The sequence below is a fragment of the Penicillium verhagenii genome (genome assembly GCF_028828195.1).
Source record: "Penicillium verhagenii strain IBT 33310 chromosome Unknown utg000009l_segment0_segment0, whole genome shotgun sequence".
Classification (NCBI taxonomy): domain Eukaryota; kingdom Fungi; phylum Ascomycota; class Eurotiomycetes; order Eurotiales; family Aspergillaceae; genus Penicillium; species Penicillium verhagenii.
In genome coordinates, this window is record NW_026643173.1 from 1,119,087 (window position 1) to 1,138,632 (window position 19,546).

A 19,546-nucleotide genomic window follows, 5' to 3' on the forward strand; every position below is an offset into this window, starting at 1 on the left:
ATAAAAGCAGTTTTCTACAACAGTACCTTTTTTTGGCGGCAGCAGGCACACGCTCGCCGTGACTGTTTTCGCTTGATATTATTCCAATCACTGCTAACCATGAAAGTGAGCTCCATCAATCAATATTTGTGTGGGGATTGATGATAAATAGGTTAGTCCGCGGCGTGTGGCAACAAAGGATTACTAATTTACACTGCCTTTGAGCGGTGAACATCTTAAACGGAAACTCCGCCAGCTCAATTAGGAAAGTCCGAATCTATGCGGGCAAAAGTACATATACCATGTTATAAAAAGGGAACGCCGATGGTTGTACTTGATATTAGCGTCGACTGGTTTTTTCCATTAATTGTTTCAACTGCTGAGTCCATACCGATCCCATACTGCCAAAATTTCATCTCTGTTCTGCCAACGACATGTATGTGCATGCAGCATGTCCAATAAGTTATTTTGCGGACATGGAGCTCAGGGTGGAAGCTAACTAATACAGAGACCTCTTCCTCGTTACAATTCAAAAGCACCTGACAAAACACCTTCATTGTCATGGCTGCCCGGCCTAGTGCTATCATTGAGGGGGGAATTACTCCCCAGATCGCGAATCTAGTGGCGGTGGTTCGCAAAGATCACCAAGGTGTAGCTTCTCGACCGACATATCCTGAATTAGACGAGTTCCAATCAGGCAGTTCCTCTCCCACGAGAGGATATCCATCATCATCACCCAGAGCGGTGAAAACGCTACTAAATTCGACAGACGTTGAGAGCCTTTCAGCGTCTCTCGGTTTACCTCGTGACCACGAAAGAGCACAGGATCCAGCCGGTCTTGTTACGGCAGATGTGGCACCAAGTCTTTCGAATCCTCCGAGGAATAAATGGCGTTTTTTGAGTGCCTGCATGATGTTCCTGGCCAACGGTTTGGGGGATAGTGCCCCTGGTGCATTGATTCCATACATGGAGGAGGATTATCACATCGGATATTCGACCGTGTCGTTGATTTTTGTCGCCAACGCCGTAGGATTCATCTTGGCTGCACCGCTCACTCATGCTGTCAGCAGTCGACTTGGCCGCTCGAAAACGTCCATGATATGTCAAGCACTCCTACTCACAGCGTTCACCCTGATTGTCTGCAAAGTACCCTTCCCGGTCGTCGTCGTGAGCTCCTTGCTTATCGGGCTCGGTACGTCCATCAACATTTCCCTGAACAATGTCTTCTTGGCCAATATGGTAAATGGGACTGAAGTCTTGGGCGTCGCTCACGGATCTTATGGCATCGGCGGAACAATTGCTCCACTGATCGCTACCGCAATGGTATCGCATGGGATCCAGTGGACGTACTTCTACTTCATTAGCCTGACTCTGGCTGTCTTCAATCTCTTATACTCAGGTTGGGCTCTTAAAGGATTTGAGAAAGAGCTGCCAGGCCAACTTGTCCCATGTGTTCGTGGAACAGCATTCGTCCAGGACGAGGCGCAGCAGCCCGCCCAAAAAAGTGTCCTGAGAAAGGCTGTCAAAAGCAAAGTGACTCTTCTGGGGGCGTTGTTCATATTTGCATACCAAGGTGCCGAGGTATCGATATCCGGTTGGATTGTCTCATACCTGATAAGTTATCGAGACGGAGACCCGGCTCATGTTGGATACGTTAGCTCCGGTTTCTGGGCGGGCATTACTATCGGCCGTTTTGCTCTCTCCCACCCAGCCCATCGCGTCGGAGAAAAACTATCAGTCTTCGTGCTTACGCTGTGTGCTATTATATTTCAGCTGCTTGCATGGTTCATCCCGAACACTATTGGACAGGCGGTCGCAGTCGCCATCATTGGATTGATTCTGGGTCCTGTTTACCCCTGTGGAGCCGTGGTTTTCAGCAAATTGCTCCCTCGCAACATTCAAACGGCGAGTTTGAGCTTCATAACCGCAATGGGAAGTAGTGGCGGTGCCTTTGCTCCGTTCATTACCGGTCTCCTCGCGCAGCATCTTGGCACAGTAGTTTTACATCCTATCTGTCTGGTCCTCTACGCCATGATGCTTGTCAGTTGGTGCTGCTTGCCAAGAATTGCGAAACGTTCCGACTGATGTTGAATAATATTGATCGCCCTGGCGTGAAGGGCAGGTGTACGTACTCGCTGCGGAGGCCGATAACCGCCACCCTAACGACACATCCCAATTTCAACTTCTAACTTCACCGCCCTGTTCCCTGCCCGTATTGTATTTATCAAATTATCATATACCTCAGGTTCTCGTCCATGAGTCACCAGGCACCAACACAGGAGGGGCTCTACTGTGCCAGGCACTCATGCTGCATGCAGTAACTCCCAAGCACCCATCCAGGAGAGGCACCACCTGCAACTACTTAAGACTGTTTCTTTCCTTCAGATTGTTTCTCTTTCTTTCTTTCTTTTCTCTCTGTGTGTATTTTTCTCGTGTTTTCTGGACCATAGTACAAATTTGTTTGTTCCTTTGCTTACTGTACGTGTTACAGCTATTGATTTCGCTTGACGGCACCGGCTTATTTAGCTTTCACAATTGATGACAACGACCGACGAAAATTCCTTGAAAGTCACGGCAAATCCAGCTCCAGTCATTGCGGATTTTGCGGATTTCAACTTCACTCTGTGCCCTGAAGATGAGCATATCTTGATTAAAAAGAACCTCAATATGCGGGGCTCATAATCGACACCAAAATCTCACATTATGGTGACTTCATCAATTTCAGGCCGCTCTCAATGGTTTCAATGGAAGACTCTCGAAATCGCAATCTGCATGGCTCCCAATTTGTCATGTACTATTGATGCTCAAATCATCGCCATCAATCAGCTGTACAGTGCACAACCAGCATTGGAGATGGATAGTCGAATTCGGACCATCCTTGAGGCCAACTTGAACACGCCCCGGCTTGAAGCTTTTTATCGCTCAACAACACGCATCCCGGGTGGCTCACGAGCATGTACAAATTTGGTGTGACCAGCTCGTGCTTTTCCAAACGCCCACATACCGACTTGCCACTCTCCGAAAGTCCAGCGCCAGGAAAGTGCCCATCCGTCGGTTAGACGATCTTTCACCTATCGAAAAGGATTTTTAGAAAGCGCAGATCCACGTATTGGTGTCACGATACGCTTTCAGCTACCCGAAAAAGGTTCACTGCAAGACCTTCAGTGATCTTGTGGAAGAAGATATAACCTGCGGCCTTAATGGTGTTAAGGCCCAGCAGCTTAAGGCTCTAACAGAGCGTCTTACCCAAGTCATTCTGTGCATGCCTTCAACGCGGATTGTGACTACCCTCCTTAGAGGGAACTGTGGCTTCGCATGAAGACCTATTCAGGTGAACGAAGAGCGCGCGGTACTCAAAATTGGGTTCCATTGGCTACCATCCCAGCCATCTACGGCTGATTCAAGGCTTCCGAGTCGTCTGCGAACAATAAGCCACCCATACCCCACATTTCCCAGGGACACTGATGTTGGTCACAGGAACAACCACCATTTGTGGGATGTTGAGACCATGGCCATTGTCAAGTCGGGTCATATTTTTAATGTCACAACAGATGACCCACAGGCCCGACCCCCACCATCAATGGAGTTGTTGGAACTCCAGTGGCATATCTCGCGTATCGCTACAATCCAAGGGGCTTTTGAGAATCAGGAGAGTGATGATGGATCTGATGGAGATTCTGTGGCGGTGCACTCAGATCCCCGTTCCCCTATGAACTCAGACTAGGTCCAAGCCCACCACTTTGGATGGTGACGAATCTGGATAATCATCAGAAGGCGATGTGGCGATGGTGGGTGAATAGCTGAAATCGGGATGGATCAAGGAAAGAGGGAAGTTGAAGAGACGGAAAGAAACAGATATGATTACGAGAATGGAAGAAGGGAACAAGGATCATTATTTGGAATATGTGTATTTTCTGTTGACGCCCAAGTTCGGGCGGTCGGATGGGGGGATATTATGTAAACAATGTATTCTCATAGGACTGTTCGGGGAGGGAACTTCTTTCACTCTTCCCCCCCCCCCAACCCCAATATCATTGTTCTGTTACCATTTCGTTTCCCTTATCGGTTTTCCATTGAACCTGAGTTTTATCCCGAGTTTCTGGTCTGTGTGTGTTTGTTCTTTCAGCGACCACGTTATCGCAATGATTATGTATGACAGAAATTGTGAGTCGTGACCACCTGATTGTGGCAGACGGAACTTCAGCTCCACCAACCGACATCCTGGACCCGGTAACCAAGCGAGGCAAACCTCATGAAACAACTTCCTAGTATGTAAATCATTTAATATTGATTGATGGAATTGCAGCCGTACCCGCGAAAGAAACCGCTTTTTCGTATGAGGTGATGCGGAAGAAGGTGGCTAGAAACTTGAAGATAGCAACGAAAATACTAATAATTAGAAGGATAGTAGTTAAGAATAAGATTTGAATTTTGCAGAACATAAGAAAGATGTACTACTAGTAGTAGGCTGCTATGATCACGAGCTAAGTCTGAAGATTTGAACAGAAAGTTCACATATATCAATGTATCCTCCAATGGAGATAGACGCAAGGTAGCGAGCATTTACCACTCTTGATCAATGCTAGCTTCCGTAGCCATCTCTAGGTAACCCTCGGCCATGTACTCATATCGCTTTATGAATTCCTCCGCATTGAATTTGTCAGTGAGGTTCTTAGCCGATAGAATAGCATTGCCAGCGTCAATGTACGCATTCTTGAAAGCCACGAACTCCGGGCAATACAGATAAAATGGAATAAAACGTGAGCCTAGCAGACTATCTTGCAACTCATTGTAAACGAGTTGACGGCCCTTTGCTAGGTCAATCGGCTTGCATTGGCTGAAGTCCAAAAGATACAGTCCAACCTCGCGATACTGAAAGTCCAGACCACCCTCAGCGAGAGCTCTTTCCTCCTCGATGGTTGATGTGCCAAGCGCGAATTTCACATCTATGCCAGTCGTGGCGGCGCCCCAGTGCAGGGTTGCAAATGCCTTGCCAATTTCTTGAGCGAGCGTGGCAATATTGATGCCAAGATTTCGAAAGGTCGAGAAATGCAGAGGAAAGTCTTGAAGTGGAGCCAATTTGTTGTATTTGGGGGGGCCATTAAACGGAGAGGCTATGTTCACTCCCGCAAGACAGTGCTTATTGACTGGGTCGTTGAGAAGGGACTGGACTTGAGAGGCGCCGAGGTTCCGGGCGTACAGATGAGTGATGAGCGCTTTTCGTACAACCTTCGGTAGAGGAAGAATCCGTTCCATGGTGAAGAGATCCCCGCGAGTGCGATGATCCTGGGGGATCTTTGGAAAGACTTCATCCCAGAATACATCATCTTGCGTTTGGGAAATAAACTTGTAGGGCGTCGGAACGCGGAGTAAACAGTGAGTGATACTCCTGTACTCTTCGAATGCCTTCGAAACGTCGCAGTGGGTTTCATATTCGCGGCGAATGTCATATTTGTGGGCAAGATCATACTCGCGGCCAAAAGGTGAGGGCCGTTCATCTTTCACCGGGTTCTCTTTTTTGAAAACGTAAGGCTTTCCAACCACCTCGAAAACGGTACCCCGTCGGCCAGTGCCAATCTGGTTGACTTCCTGTAATTCGGGGCTAGAGCGCGCACTCTGGCTAAAGGAAGAAGTCGTGCAAATAACAGACTTCAAGCTGAGCGACCGTTGCAGAACAATCGCGTCACTTTGGCGGGCAAGTTCTGTGGAGCTGAGGTAAAGGCGGCCGACTTGGGCCCCAGAGACAGCTGACTGTCCCCTGCCATTGTTTTGGCGTAGTGAAGCCATAGTTGGTGATCGATGATTGGTGGAGGATTAGACAAGTGTTAGAGAGGGGTCAGGTGACCTCCTCTAGGTATATCTAGATTCCAGTGCTTGCTTCCTTCCTTCCTTCCTTTTCCCTCTTCTCTCCATCCCCCCGAGAGAGATTGTCCATAGCCAATCCAGTGCTTTTCTCTCTCCGTTCTTTCCTTTCCCTGGGCAGCGGTTGCATTCCTTCCGCGCTGACAACAAGGATTCAGAATTAGCAGGGGTAACAGGGGGGAAGTGGAGAAAGAGTTGACCGAAATGCCTGCCAATCACCATACGCGTGCTAGACCAAGTTAGGAACCACTTTTTTATTGCTGCCGATTGGTCCGGGAGGGGAAGTCAACTGGTGGATGATGAAAGTAAGATCCCAAATAAAATTTACATTTACACTTTTATACTCAAACACAAACTGCTGAGGAATGTCATTCAGTGAACGCATTGATTCTTTATATGCATACATAATACATAGAGGCTCGCTGTCACAGTGTCACATTTGCCCAAAATCCGAATTGTGAGGCACATGCCCGTGTGCATCTATATCCCCCCTGGCGTACTAGATGCCATAACATTTCCTCAAGTCTCAAAACTTTCCAAATGATAGTAACATCCATTCAAATGTTGATATACCATCACACTTCCAATCGACCACGTGGATCATATAGTCCTACCCTTCACTGATTATGATATCTGGAATCGACACCACTCAAGCTAAGCACCTGCTCTTTGAGACTGCTGCTCGGCAGCAAACTCTCTGTATTTGGGCGCAGAGTGTCTTCTAGCACGCTTACCGTAGACTATGAGTAAAGCCGGCATGATCATAGTTGCGAGAGAAAGGCATCCGATGAGAATGAATGCGTTCTGGAGGCCCATCCCAGTGAGCCAGCTGTTCAATGCAAACTTAATAATCATTCCCAGACCGTTGCGGATGAAGACAACGGAGATAAGGGCATCGTTGATGATCTGATTTTGTTAGATCGTCATTATTTCATTTTAAGACTTGCTATGAACTTACCAGTGGATAGGTATCAGTAAGGTATGTTAGAGCAACATCGGCGGTGATCATGAATCCAAAACCGAAAATTGCATTGCCAGCGGCAAGGATAATCCAGTGCCAGCCCTATGATGAGATGTTAACCATGCTTATTGTTTGAGCGAAAGGAAGGAGAGAACTCACCCGAGCAAGTCCGATACCAAAAACCCAGGAGCCAATAGAGTTACAGATGATGGCAGGGAAGAGCAGCCACAAACGCATCTCTGGCTCGAACACACCCTTGTTTCGGCGAGCTTGGACCACAACAAGCCGGTCACTCACTAAAGCTATGGTGATTCCAGCTAGGACAACACCTATGAAACCTCCGATATTGAATAGACCAATTTGGTTTGGTTGAAAGTTGTAAGGGGCGTAGAACAAATTTTGGGTTCCAGCTGTTACGGTAGCAGAGAACCATGACTGGATTATGCCATATTGGAACGCCGTGAATGCAACGGCGGGAAAGAAGAAAGGGGCAATCAGAGGCCGATAAAAGTTCCGCAGCATCGGGCCGTCGGTCTTCGTCACAAGTGCAAGGCGTTGAAGATATGTTTTGCGAGGGTAGTAGGTCTGAGATTCCATATGTGGCTCAGATGATATCTCTCCACTGTCAGATGATGATAACGCGCCATCGGCATCCCCACGATGGTTTTCTTTTGAGATCTTCTTCCCAACCGACCCCGATCGTGGAACGTATTTGGATTCCTCGAAAAAGAATAGAACCAGCAGCAGATTGGTACCCAACAGGATGGCGGTTATCCACCACACCCATCGCCACCCGACATATACTGCAACATACCCGGCAGCAATGGGGCCGCCTAGCGTACCCAGGGTCTGCATGAGGATGAAGACACCGTTCATGCGAGCATGCTGATGCAGGAAAAAAAGATCGACAATGGTAATCATCACGATAGCCTCGCAGGTTGAGCCTGATAGACCGGATAACAGGCCAATAGTTATATACTCACCCTCGGAAGTGAATTTCGCATCCCAAATTGCCGCCACAAACTGAAGGATTGCACTTATGATGTAAATAGGTCGTCGACCAAACTTGTGCACACAGGGAATGAAAATGAGAGCGCCTATCGCGAGGCCTGCGTATGAGGCTCCACTGGATTTATTCTGTGCTTTCGTGTACAGGTGGAGGTCCTTTTCGTAGTATTTGACCAGGGTGCTGCCGACATCAATGAGAACAAAAGTGAATACGACGTATGAACAAGTGAGTCCGAAGTTCAATGCTTTTCTCGGCGTAGACCAGTTCTAAAAATTCTGTTCAGTTGATGATAGGTCGCGGTTGAGAACGATTTTGCCCTACCAATGGGTCCTCGGGGTCAGCTGAAGGCGTAGGTTTGAGAATAAGTTCTTTCTTCTCGTTCACATTGCTGTGATCTATATCAAAGTCAGATTTTGCAGGAATGGGCGACTTCATAAGGGACATACCGTCTTCTAACAAATGAGTCCCTGGTGGAAAGGTTGTATAGTCGTTGGCGGACATCGTGGGCACCTGGGAAATAGTTGTAGAGAAAGTTTTGAAGATTTGGAACCTGAGCCTAATAATTGACAGTCGGATATCCTTTGCATTAATAAAGCCCGCGTAGTAATGGATCGGCGTTCATTGAAAATCGATTCAACCAGTCATTGAACATGTTCATCACTAAGCAAATCCGGCAACGTCATGGTACTTTCATCATGCAAAGAATCCGGGTGGGGGGCCTTGACTTGAATTCGTTATTGGGGCCAAATATGCGATGGTCTGGAAGAGGACGATGACCTGTACAAGCGAGCAAGTACTAGATCCCGAACTGTTGTCAAAAATATAGCACCACATACCAATCACTTGTCACTATGTACCCGTGGATGTCATAACTGGAAAGATTGTGACTCTGAGAGCACATGTGAAGAAGGAACCAGCGATGTGGGGAATGAACCATGCACTAGGATTTGCGTCAGAGGCTGTGAAAAACAGATTAGAAAGTGATTCGTTTGAGATTGATATCCAAACAGTTGGGAATGGTACCTTTTTTGGCCCCCGCCACAGCCCCACTCGACTCTTTTAGGCTCTCAGTGCGCATTTGCATTGTAGACTAAGAGTTGCCAACTTGCATTACAGTTGCATAGGCTTCCCGGCGCTACAACTCGATTGCCGTATTAGGTTTAGCCCCGGTGGGGCGATCAATGATCAGCAAGATAATCTTATCCAGATCTAGTAGGCCACTTGTCGCCTGGAAAAGGCTAAGGCCTAGCCTTGGGTTCGCTGGAGTTAGAAGTAGATATATCGAAATCGCTTATAGACCTAAGAGTGGCGTATAGAAAGAACGTTGGTCTGAGCCCACGGACTGCTATCCCTTTGGGTGCGACCGCCGAAAAATACATCTTCTACTTTCAAACTGCCACGGTGCTACCTACCTGATTCCACGCTACACTACTACGTAGTGTGCATGCCTGCACCTGATGCAGTGAGATCCCAATCCTTTCTTATCTTCCTACTCCGGTTTTTCTGCGTCTTCCCGAGTTCGCTGTTCAGCATCCGTACACACTCTGTGTTTGAATGAATGTGGTGAGTAAATTATATTTTAAAGGCTAAACTTGAGCCCTCTCGTTTAGAAAATTATTTGGGAGTTTGAAGTAGATTCCAAGTTATATCGTATGCAAACATTTGTTTCAAGTCTAAACATTTGAAACTTGGCTCAAGCACTTAAGTGCTCAAGATTGATGAATAGGAATAATATATGTACAGTATAATTGAGCGAACGTTGCACACGTGCATGGTACTCAAGTGATGTCTCCCTATTTCAAACTCTGTATAGGCGAGGTTTCTAATCAACGTATACTTCGTGATCTATTCTAACAATATCCTCGGCAAGCTGAAGAGCCATCGTAATGCCTGCGCTTTCACTGATACCCTTGAGTTGTTTGACGACCCATCGGCGGTTTTGATGACTGATAGCAGGGGACTTTCCGACCGTATAGAGGTTCCATATTAGCATATACCCGCCCGAAACACTCGGCTCTTCGGGTTTATTTGCACTGGGTAGGGATACGAGCCCTAAACCTTGCGGAACGGTGGCCAATATCTCATTTCCTCGTCGTGACATGATCTGAATCGCCTCCTGCCGTTTAGATTCAAGATTCAGTCGAGCTCCATCAGAATAAGGGGGTTCATCTTCAAGGACTTTGGAAATAAGCCAGCATATAATCCTGCAAACTATAATCTCGACCATTCTCGAGTTATTCCAAAGCCTTATCGCCCAAGATGTCCTGTATAGGTGGTATTGACCATTATATGAAATGAACCTCGCTCTCTCACAAGATTCTTGAATGATCTTGTACGGCTCCTGCTTAGCAAGGACATCAAGAACAAATTCGAAGTCGTCCTCAATTGAAATAGATATTTTTAAAAAGTCATACCAAGACTCAGAGCAACGGATACCATTATTCTTCCGTGCTGCCAGCGCAAAGATAGTTGCGCATCGAGTGGCAAGTACTCCGAGGGCCCAGAATGCATCGGAAGGATCGATATATTTGGCCGCCTCTTCCTGCAGCTCACGCATATCATTTGGAAAGGGCCGAACGCTATGTATGCAGGCAGCCGACATATCTGCGCGCACCTGGTTGAACATCAACATGGCATTCCTACGGGCAAATTGAGATTTACCACGAGCAACTACCAGGGTTGCAGCTCCTTTGACATGGCGGACCCACGACTCAAAGTTTGAGACATGCTCAAAAACTCCAAGCGAGATCACTGACATCAAGGTACTATCTTTGAGTGAGTCGACAGGGGATGACAATGCGTCATTGACATACTGGATCGCCTCGGAGTATTTGGCACGTGCGTGGCGAACAAGCTCAGGTCGACGAGCTGCTAACGCAACAAGACCCACCGCCGCCATGCTGGCCAGTAGAGTCGGGTGCTCGGCATCGGCCGAGTAAGCCGTAGGGATGTAGTTCAGGAATCCACATGAAGGGTATCGACCACCCACAACGAAGTCTTGAAGGAAGTAGTTTACGCCCAGATCGACGAGATTGGGATTCGGGCCAGAGATCGGTATGGTCAAAGCGTTGACGTCGGTCGCGGATTCATCAATCTCAAACCGCTTCTTCTCTGAAAACTTCCTAGACCGCTTGATCGTATCGCTTGTTTGGTCACGGAAAACCAAGTCCCACTCGTCACGGTACCCCGGGCAAACTTCGCGCGTACGTATGCATTGACCACAATGGGGAACCTGCTTGTCGCACTGTTTCGCCGGGTTAAAACCTAATGCTATCGTGATCATCGCTTCAATGAGATTGGTCGACTAACTCTTCGCTTTACGACTCGGCAGTTGCCGCAACTTCTGGAAGTTCGTGCGCGAGGCGGACTGAATTTTGACATATTGAAGTATGCGTTGACAAATCGGTCAGACTGAAGAATGGAATGATGAAAAGAAAAGGAGGCTGCTATTTGTATGCAATAATAAAGCCGATCAAGCTAAAAAGAGCTGAAGACAGGTGAAGATAGCTGAATTTGACTTGCAAAAAACGCTACTATACACAGCCTCATTGGATGTTCTCTTGAACGTAAACGAAGTCTCCCGCTCTTGGCGGCCTCGGGGGGTTTCTGTGGGGGGGAGGAAAAAAAATGGGGGAAAGGCTGAAATGCTTCTTTCAGCCCCCACTCACGAGGCTGTGAAGTGGCCTAATGACCATTGACGAGGCACTAAAACATGAAGATCTGCGCTTCTGAACCAAAAGCGGAATGCAGGATGCACCTCGACCACGGCCACAGTGGGCCACTTAAGGCTGAAGTGTTGGTAAGATGATTGGCTGTCAATCCTTGACAAGCAATGACAACCCACTGCCCCCACCCTGACCACGCTAATCCTTTTCAGGTAGTCCAGATGTTAGTCCAATCAACTCGCAAATTTGAAGAATTCACGATGTCAACAACGCCAACGAAGACGCATAACATGCATCTGGTAAATTTAGTCTTCAGCACACTGACATCACTCATTGGCGCCACCTACGGGGGCCATCAGACGAAATGAACAACCTATATCGAAGTGAAGAAATACAAAAGGGTCCAATTGGCCGTCTAAACACTGGACACAGCACACAATCATTTCTTTTCATACGACTTTCCAGCCTTACTCTTCCATCCCCTCTCTGGACGTCTCGTTCATACTCTACTACTCTTCATCAACGCCATGGGAAAGGTCACATATAAAGATGGAGTCGCCATTCTCCAACTGGTCGTTTTTCCTTTCATTCTTGTCGCTTCCATTTTCATCTGGAAACGGACAGGCTGGAGAATCGGCGCAAAGATCTGGCGATATCCCTTCACACTTTCTCTCATTCGGCTCGCGGGGAGCATTGCTAGTTTGATTTCGATTGATAACAATGGCAAGAACGTCGAAATTGCCGTTTTTGTGTGCGAGTTGATTGGTATTGCTCCTCTTTTACTAGCCTATGTCGGCATGCTGAGATTGATGTGAGTTATTGGCAATAAAAAAAAACTCCGAAAGCCGACGAAGGTGGTCTAACATATGTCTATCTAGTGATTTGGAAAAGCACTTTCCTCCTCGTCCTCTCGCTGTGGTGACCCTTATGGGCATCATCGGACTAGTCCTTGGTATTGTCGGAGTCAGCAAGGCCAAGTCATTAACTCCATCAACACTCACCAAAGTCGCTATGGGCCTCTTCCTGGCGGTATTTGTTATCACAATGCTCCTGACTGTTTGGCTATTCCAATCATATTCCGTTGGAATGCTGAGTTATCAGAAAAAGCTGTTCCTTGCCATTGCCTTGTCTGCTCCGTTCCTGTTGGTTCGATTGATATACTCAGCTCTGGGCGATTACACCACTTCTGAGCATTTCTTAACGAAATCACTGGTCGCCAATGACGAAACCAGTGTCACTGTCTACCTCTGTATGTCTGTTCTGGAAGAAATTGTTTGCATGGTCATCGCTATGGTCTTTGGCGTCTTGGCTGTTCTTTCGTCCGACTTCGTGAAGCCTAATCCAGACGGCGAAGTTGAAGTGAGGCAGAAGCAGCAATCTTATGGTGTGTGAGCTATAAGCTTCGAGACACCAGAATCGATTGGGAGGAGATTCTTGACCCAAGAAACAAAGGATCTTTGATTATGACGCGTGCGGGTTCAAATGTTATGAAACAGAATGAGGACAGGGGAAGGAAGGTGATCTGTGCTGGAAGAAAGTGTTGCCCAGAAGTTCAAAGGTCACTGGCATGCGATAGTGCTACTTTTGAAGGTTTTCTTATTTGCTATTTGTTTCTCCACGTGTTAAACTTTGCAATTTTCCAAAGTTGCAGTGTCAGTTATTTTTAGCGTCTAATTTTGAGTACTAGTAGATATGTTAAGCAGCGGCTTTCTGAATATATTTATGCGATGATCAATTTACCCCACCTCCTCAAGTGCTTAAAATACCTTGTACTGGCACCAGGCTGCCATTAAGGGTGCTGAACGAAGGTAAATTCAGTGGGGTAAACAATCTTCCTTGGGGGTTCCCCCCAGACCCCCTTTTTTGGGTCACAAAGAACACCTGGTAGATATCTGGAGTCTTACTCATATAGAAGGAATTGCAGGATTTAAGTATATGATGCAGTTCGAGGGCTTTAAATAGAAGGAATTACAATCATCTATACAGGGGGGGGGGGGGGGCCCAGACCCCCCTTAGAGGCGTAAATCTAAGTAATTTAAGCATATGATGCAGTTCAAGGGCTTCAATATGGAAGGAATTGCATAATTTAAGCGTATGATGCAGTTCGGGGGCTTCAAATAGAAGGAATTACAATCTTCCATACAGGGGGGGGGACCCCCCAGACCCCCCTTAGAGGCGCAAATCTAAGTAATTTAAGCATATAATGCAGTTCAAGGGCTTCAATATGGAAGGAATTGCATAAATCAAGCATATGATGCAATTCGAGGGCTTCAATATAGAAGGAATTACAATCTTCCATACAGGGGGGGGACCCCCCAGACCCCCCTTGGGGGCGCAAATCTATGTAATTTAAGCGTATGATGCAGTTCGGGGGCTGCAATATAGAAGGAATTGCATAAATCAAGCATATGATGCAGTTCGAGGGCTTCAATATAGAAGGAATTACATAATTTAAGCGTATGATGCAGTTCGGGGACTTCAATATAGAAGGAATTGCATAAATCAAGCATATGATGCAGTTCGAAGGCTTCAATCTGGAAGGAATTGCATGATTTAAGCGTATGATGCAGTTCGGGGGCTTCATTATAGAAGGAATTGCATAATTTAAGCGTATGATGCAGTTTGGGGGCTTTAAATAGAAGGAATTACAATCTTCCATACAGGGGGGGACCCCCCAGACCCCCCCAAGAGAGCAGGAAACACATCTGGAGTTTACATATCTAGAAGAACTTGCAGTAATCTACTATACAGGGGGGGTTCCCCCCAGACCCCCCCAAGAAGAGAGCAGGAGACACATCAGGTGTTTGTATAACTGGAAGAACTTGCTGTAATGTATGCTAGGGGGAGACCCTTTTTTTTACAGATATAGTAGTTATGCGGCAGCTAGGGGGGGGGGTGCAGGGATCACATGTAAAAAGTGCAAATATGTACCCTTAGTCAGCACTGTCATTTTGGACCCTAGTAGGGTCAAAGTCATGTGCCTGAATCCCATAGATAGCTTCACTTCGTTCAGCTATCACCCGGTACTCAAGTACTCACTATGTGCGGTGCACAAGTACTGCCTAGTACCGTATCTATACTATTCCTAAAACGCGAGAACTGCATAATTTAAATAGGGTATGGTCCGTGCAGGTCCGTGGAAGGTAAGCCGGTGATTCGCTGCGTATTTTTAGAATTCCCCGCTTTCAAATGTTCATTTCCCACCACGGCCACGTGGTACAGACATGTCGCGTTGAATTTCATCCCTGTCACCCGTGTGGATGTGTCTCCGCACCAGCACTTGAGGCTTGTTCCAATTGCTTCAAATGTTGTTATCCTCGTGCAGCCCACTGCCGGGTGATTGCCCAGCATGGAAAACGCGCACGTTCAGAATCGCCAGAGGCACCCTCCTCTCGTCTCCGCCGCTAGGAAGCGCCACTGCTCGCTGACCTACATATTATCTACCATGATGCCACTTCCTCACCAAAAACGACCATTTTCGAAACAACACACGCGACACGCAACACACGCAGCAGATTGAGTTGCAGCGCAGAAGCAAATTGATATTTACAATACAAGTCTCGAAAGACTTCATGACGACATCCTTTACCCGGCACTTGGGGTGTTCCTAGAATTCTACTCAACTGAAGGACGCGATAAGACCTTGAAAGACATCAAACATGCGCATGACGACCGAATTCCTTATGGGATTTTCCTTAAGCTCTATACCGGCCTCCTGAGATCGTACAGTAAGTTTTGATTCTTAACTTAAACTTTGCTGAAAGGCTACAGAAGGAAGAAATGAATGAAGCGATTCATTCAGACTGGCATTGGGTAGTGTTCACCTTGAGCAATTTATATCTTTAGAATTTTGAATTAACACCAGAGTAGAACTTACCCTCTATTACATCTAGTATAGTTTCAGCATAACCAATACAAGTTCCGCAAGACCCAGATGGATATAGGCGGTATCAGAGGTACGGTTGTTCCAGGGCTGTATACCCACCGACAAATTTACATGTTTCGCGACAATCTGTTACCTCGGGCTCCACCTGCAAGCGCCAAGGCCCAAGGGCTTCAAGGGAAGCGGGGCGGCGGGGCGGCGGGACATGGATGCCAAGAATTCCGATGGCTTCCAAGGAATCGTCGGAACAAGTTAACAACCGTGCACGAACTACAATCCACTTTTCTGATTTATATAAGGATTCCGGTTCCCCAGTCCATCTCGCTACGATAATACTTACCATCTCATCAATTTGAACCCACAGCAAAGTGGAAGGATTCCACCACTGCCATCAGTGCCTATTTCCGTCAACCCCCCACTATTGCTGGCAGGCTTTTCAAGATACCCCAGAGTCGATCCAAAATTTGCACGCAATTCCAGAGTTTGTCCATGGTCGAGATGTCCTTTTATCTCTTCCCCAGGTTGCCGACAGAGCTGCGACTTGAGATATGGCGCCTATGCCTCCCATGTCGCGTATGGGAGACGGATTTGCCGACCGATGAAGGCATATACTCCGATGAGCCTGATGCTGATGGGTCCTATCCCTGCAAAGTCTTCTCCACAGCGAAACTGAATGGCCTGCCACCCGTTATCACCCGCGTCTGCCAGGAGGCACGATACGTCGCCGAAGAATCAGGCGGTATCCCTACAACAGATACCTACAGGGATATACCGTGCGAGGCTACTTTTGTCTCTACCACAACTGGCGATATTGCCGATGAATTTTGGGTGGACACCAAGCGAGATTCTGCGCATCTTAATTGGACACCTCGTTACGAAGCAATTTATCAAAACAGCTCTGGTAGTGCATTGGCCTCTATTGCGTGGTGTAGTCGCCTGGTAGTCGGTCATCCCTCAATTATGGCCGACTGGGTTTCCTCGATTTGGAGCGAAGAAGAAGAGACCTTCGATTTTTTTGAACAGATACCCTGCTTGTGGGTTATCATGCGTGTTGTTATCATTCATGCAAGCTTCCGAGAAGCCGCACAGACTGGTTTCTTTGGGCTGCTAGGCGACGCGTCCGTGCAAATTGTCTCCTTAATTGATGAAGAGAAAGCCAATGCAATGTACGACTTTGCCGACAAATGCGATCGCAAGGTTTCCTCTGGTGAGGGGATTCCCAGAGATTCCTTGGAATCCTTAGAGCAGGCGTTGAAAGACAGTCTGATGAGCAATAGGAAATACATATCCCAAAATGTATCGTTGAAGATGCATCCAGCTATCATGTTCCGCCTTTGCACATCGAAGTGCAATAGCCGCAACGAAGGTTTATCGTCTCAATAGGAAGAGTCAAAAAAGAAAACCAATTCAACTCTACCCGAAAGAAAAACATCGGCGGGAAGGCTGGATAAAGTAGACGATTCAGGGTTCTCGGTTCTTGGCACGACCCTGAAACTCATTTGGCACCTGCCCCGAAATACTTGGATCATCTTGGCTGCTGTTAGCTGCTATTGATATAGTTTCGCGATGACGAGGGAATTACTCAAGTGCTACAACATAAACTCTATGGCCGACCGAATGGGGACTAGTCCTCCTCATACTCCGGCTCCCTAGAAAATCGAACCTCACGAAATACATAACATCCATCTATCACTTTTTCCGCATTTCATCAAGCCAGTTACTCCACATATATTTACGGCAGTCAACTTTGCACCATGGAAAGCATTACTTCAACCAGGATCAAGACTCGATTTCTGATATTTTCGGACACACACGGACTCGACAGTGCGCCAGAATCGGTATTAAGTCAATATGCAGACGTCGCAATTCACTGTGGTGATCTCACCACAGAGTCAAAATTAGACGAATACAGAGCCTCTATTCGACTCCTTCAGGCCGTGAATGCCCCTCTCAAGCTCGTGATAGCTGGGAACCACGACTTCACACTGGATACACCCGCGTTCCAGAAAAAGGTGGAAGAGGCCCAGCCTCCCCTGGACCCCAAGTTGGTTGAAAAGGCATATGGCTGTCACGGAGATGCTAGACGGATGCTTGATGATGCTGCTGGTATTACATTTCTCGATGAAGGCACCTACTCATTTCATCTACAGAACAGTGCAACTCTCAATGTTTATGCAAGTCCATACACACCGAAACTTGGAAGCTGGGGCTTCCAGTACCACCCAAACCATGCCCATGATTTTACTATTCATAATGTCGATATCGCCATAACACATGGCCCGCCAAAAGGAATCATGGATTACACTTTCTCCGGGGAGCGAGCAGGCTGCCCATACCTTTTTGAGTCAATTGCTCGAGCACGACCTCTAATGCATTGTTTTGGCCATATTCATGAAGGGTGGGGTGCAAAACTTGTGACCTGGCGCCAGAAGCCTAGTGAGAAGCCTTCTCACCTGACTGACATCGATAATGGAAAATCAGTTTTGATTGACAAGCTCTCTACTTTAAGTGACCAAAAAGTCCTTTCAACCACAAGTCATTGCGCCGAGGATCAAAATCCAATTCTAGCGGGCTCCCAAACACTCTTTGTCAATGCGTCGATCGAGGGGGCGAGGGATCTTTCGACACAACCACCATGGCTCGTTGAGCTTGAGCTTCCAGCCGCGAGAAAATCCGTGACTTAGATTTCAGTCAAGGGTTCAAATTGATCCACATTTCCGGAGTGTGCTTGTTACAGCTATGTTTGGTTATCTGGAATGCTGCCTATGGCAGCCGATAGAGGAGGCCACCCCTAGCCTACTAGGTCACATCCCAATTTCAAATTTCCAACTTCACCGCCCTGTTTCCCGCCTGTATTGCATTTATCATATATAGGAATATCCTAAGGGATTTGATCTAAATACGGGTCACTTTTAGAACATTTAGACTTCAAAGAGAATAGACTTGAGAATAGACTTGAGAATGTATTATATGACTATGTACATGTAGGATCTCGGCCTCTCTTTCTTGCCAGTTGTTGTGATATTTTACCTAGGGAAAGGGAAGTAATATAATATAGCTTTATATATAATAGAGTTCAAGGATTTAATGTATAATGCAGCGCTGAGCATAATGGAGTTCAAAAAAGAATACCAGCACCGTAATGTTTGATGGCCAGGGCAACTTTGAAATGAAAAAGGGACCAGCATATGGCTTGATAGAGCGGAAGGAAATCATCGTCCGAGTCAAAGGTCAGGATGATTCAGACATCTCCAAAGTATTTTTGACGGATCCGTTCCATCGCCAGCTCCTCTTCGGGCATTTGTTGCAGGAATTTGTCAATCTCGTTGACCCAGAAAGAGTTTTGTGGGTTGACTTGGTAGGCAGTGGTGTATTCCCAATAAGGATGGATACCAACCAGCAGTTTCCCAATCAATAATACCAACAATATCATCACCGCGTACAAGAATATCGAGGCTGCTAAGGTCGCCATGAGTAAATACCAGAGGCCAAGACTTGCTGTGTTGTTTGATGAGTTCCTGAACTTCAGGGTCAAGCCTTGAATCAAATTCCATGCCCATACGTAAATGCCGATGGAAATCCTGGAAAGTATCAAAGGGACCAAAGCGCATGGAACGGCCCGGAACGCGACAGTCAAAAAGGGATCCACCATCAACGGAAGCAACCCTAGTGCCTTGCGGGGGCTGAAGGTCCCACAACTCGCGAACTTTTCTTGCTAACGGCGAAAGAAGTTTCGCCCTTGAATCCTCGCTCCGTCTCACCCATCCATTGCCGATCATGTCACCCTTGATCCTTTCCATCATAATGTACGTAATCCCGGAACGGGTAAATGCGCATACAACTCTTGGTACCGGGATGGATGTATGTTGCGATATGAACTGCAGTGTTGATGCTTCAGATAAATGAACGTGGCGCCCATAATTGACACATAGTCCACCCGTCAACACGAGGACGGGCCCTTTTCGAGGTCGAATACGCTTGAGGATTCGGATCGCTAGTAGTGTCGAACACCGATACAAAAAGTTGCCATTGATTGGTTTGGATGGATTCAACGAAGCAGTGGATGGCGTGGGGAGAGGTCCCTTTCGACTGGATGACATTGTGATTGCATTCGACGTATATGAAATCTCGAAGGGAATATATCGGTGCAGAAAGTGCTCGATAGGAAGTGATAGTGGTTGGTGAAG

At 47.0% G+C, this 19,546-nt stretch overlaps 9 protein-coding genes across 9 annotated transcripts; 5 read left to right on the forward strand and 4 right to left on the reverse strand.

The window, feature by feature from the left end:
• Positions 1-540: 540 nt before the first annotated feature.
• Positions 541-2,064, forward strand: N7466_009469 (MFS efflux transporter; the record flags this gene model as incomplete). The annotated part of the gene is made up of 1 exon (XM_057168858.1): positions 541-2,064. The coding sequence occupies one exon, from the start codon at positions 541-543 to the stop codon at positions 2,062-2,064; it is 1,524 nt and encodes a 507-aa protein (XP_057017564.1).
• Positions 2,065-3,487: 1,423 nt separating this feature from the next.
• N7466_009470 (uncharacterized protein) lies at positions 3,488-3,703 on the forward strand (the record flags this gene model as incomplete). Its single annotated transcript, XM_057168859.1, has 1 exon — positions 3,488-3,703. The coding sequence occupies one exon, from the start codon at positions 3,488-3,490 to the stop codon at positions 3,701-3,703; it is 216 nt and encodes a 71-aa protein (XP_057017565.1).
• An 839-nt stretch (positions 3,704-4,542) lies between these two features.
• Positions 4,543-5,766, reverse strand: N7466_009471 (uncharacterized protein; the record flags this gene model as incomplete). The annotated part of the gene is made up of 1 exon (XM_057168860.1): positions 4,543-5,766. The coding sequence occupies one exon, from the start codon at positions 5,764-5,766 to the stop codon at positions 4,543-4,545; it is 1,224 nt and encodes a 407-aa protein (XP_057017566.1).
• Positions 5,767-6,495: 729 nt separating this feature from the next.
• Positions 6,496-8,312, reverse strand: N7466_009472 (uncharacterized protein; the record flags this gene model as incomplete). The annotated part of the gene is made up of 5 exons (XM_057168861.1): positions 6,496-6,747; positions 6,800-6,904; positions 6,962-8,077; positions 8,133-8,206; positions 8,258-8,312. 5 exons carry the CDS (start codon positions 8,310-8,312, stop codon positions 6,496-6,498), a joined length of 1,602 nt encoding a protein of 533 aa, XP_057017567.1.
• A 1,321-nt stretch (positions 8,313-9,633) lies between these two features.
• N7466_009473 (uncharacterized protein) lies at positions 9,634-11,094 on the reverse strand (the record flags this gene model as incomplete). Its single annotated transcript, XM_057168862.1, has 1 exon — positions 9,634-11,094. One exon carries the CDS (start codon positions 11,092-11,094, stop codon positions 9,634-9,636), a length of 1,461 nt encoding a protein of 486 aa, XP_057017568.1.
• A 909-nt stretch (positions 11,095-12,003) lies between these two features.
• N7466_009474 (uncharacterized protein) lies at positions 12,004-12,868 on the forward strand (the record flags this gene model as incomplete). Its single annotated transcript, XM_057168863.1, has 2 exons — positions 12,004-12,287; positions 12,355-12,868. The coding sequence occupies 2 exons, from the start codon at positions 12,004-12,006 to the stop codon at positions 12,866-12,868; spliced, it is 798 nt and encodes a 265-aa protein (XP_057017569.1).
• A 2,980-nt stretch (positions 12,869-15,848) lies between these two features.
• Positions 15,849-16,742, forward strand: N7466_009475 (2EXR domain-containing protein; the record flags this gene model as incomplete). The annotated part of the gene is made up of 1 exon (XM_057168864.1): positions 15,849-16,742. The coding sequence occupies one exon, from the start codon at positions 15,849-15,851 to the stop codon at positions 16,740-16,742; it is 894 nt and encodes a 297-aa protein (XP_057017570.1).
• A 371-nt stretch (positions 16,743-17,113) lies between these two features.
• On the forward strand, positions 17,114-18,043 carry N7466_009476 (metallophosphatase domain-containing protein; the record flags this gene model as incomplete). Its single annotated transcript, XM_057168865.1, has 1 exon — positions 17,114-18,043. The coding sequence occupies one exon, from the start codon at positions 17,114-17,116 to the stop codon at positions 18,041-18,043; it is 930 nt and encodes a 309-aa protein (XP_057017571.1).
• Positions 18,044-18,600: 557 nt separating this feature from the next.
• N7466_009477 (uncharacterized protein) lies at positions 18,601-18,831 on the reverse strand (the record flags this gene model as incomplete). Its single annotated transcript, XM_057168866.1, has 1 exon — positions 18,601-18,831. The coding sequence occupies one exon, from the start codon at positions 18,829-18,831 to the stop codon at positions 18,601-18,603; it is 231 nt and encodes a 76-aa protein (XP_057017572.1).
• Between the last annotated feature and the right edge of the window lie 715 nt (positions 18,832-19,546).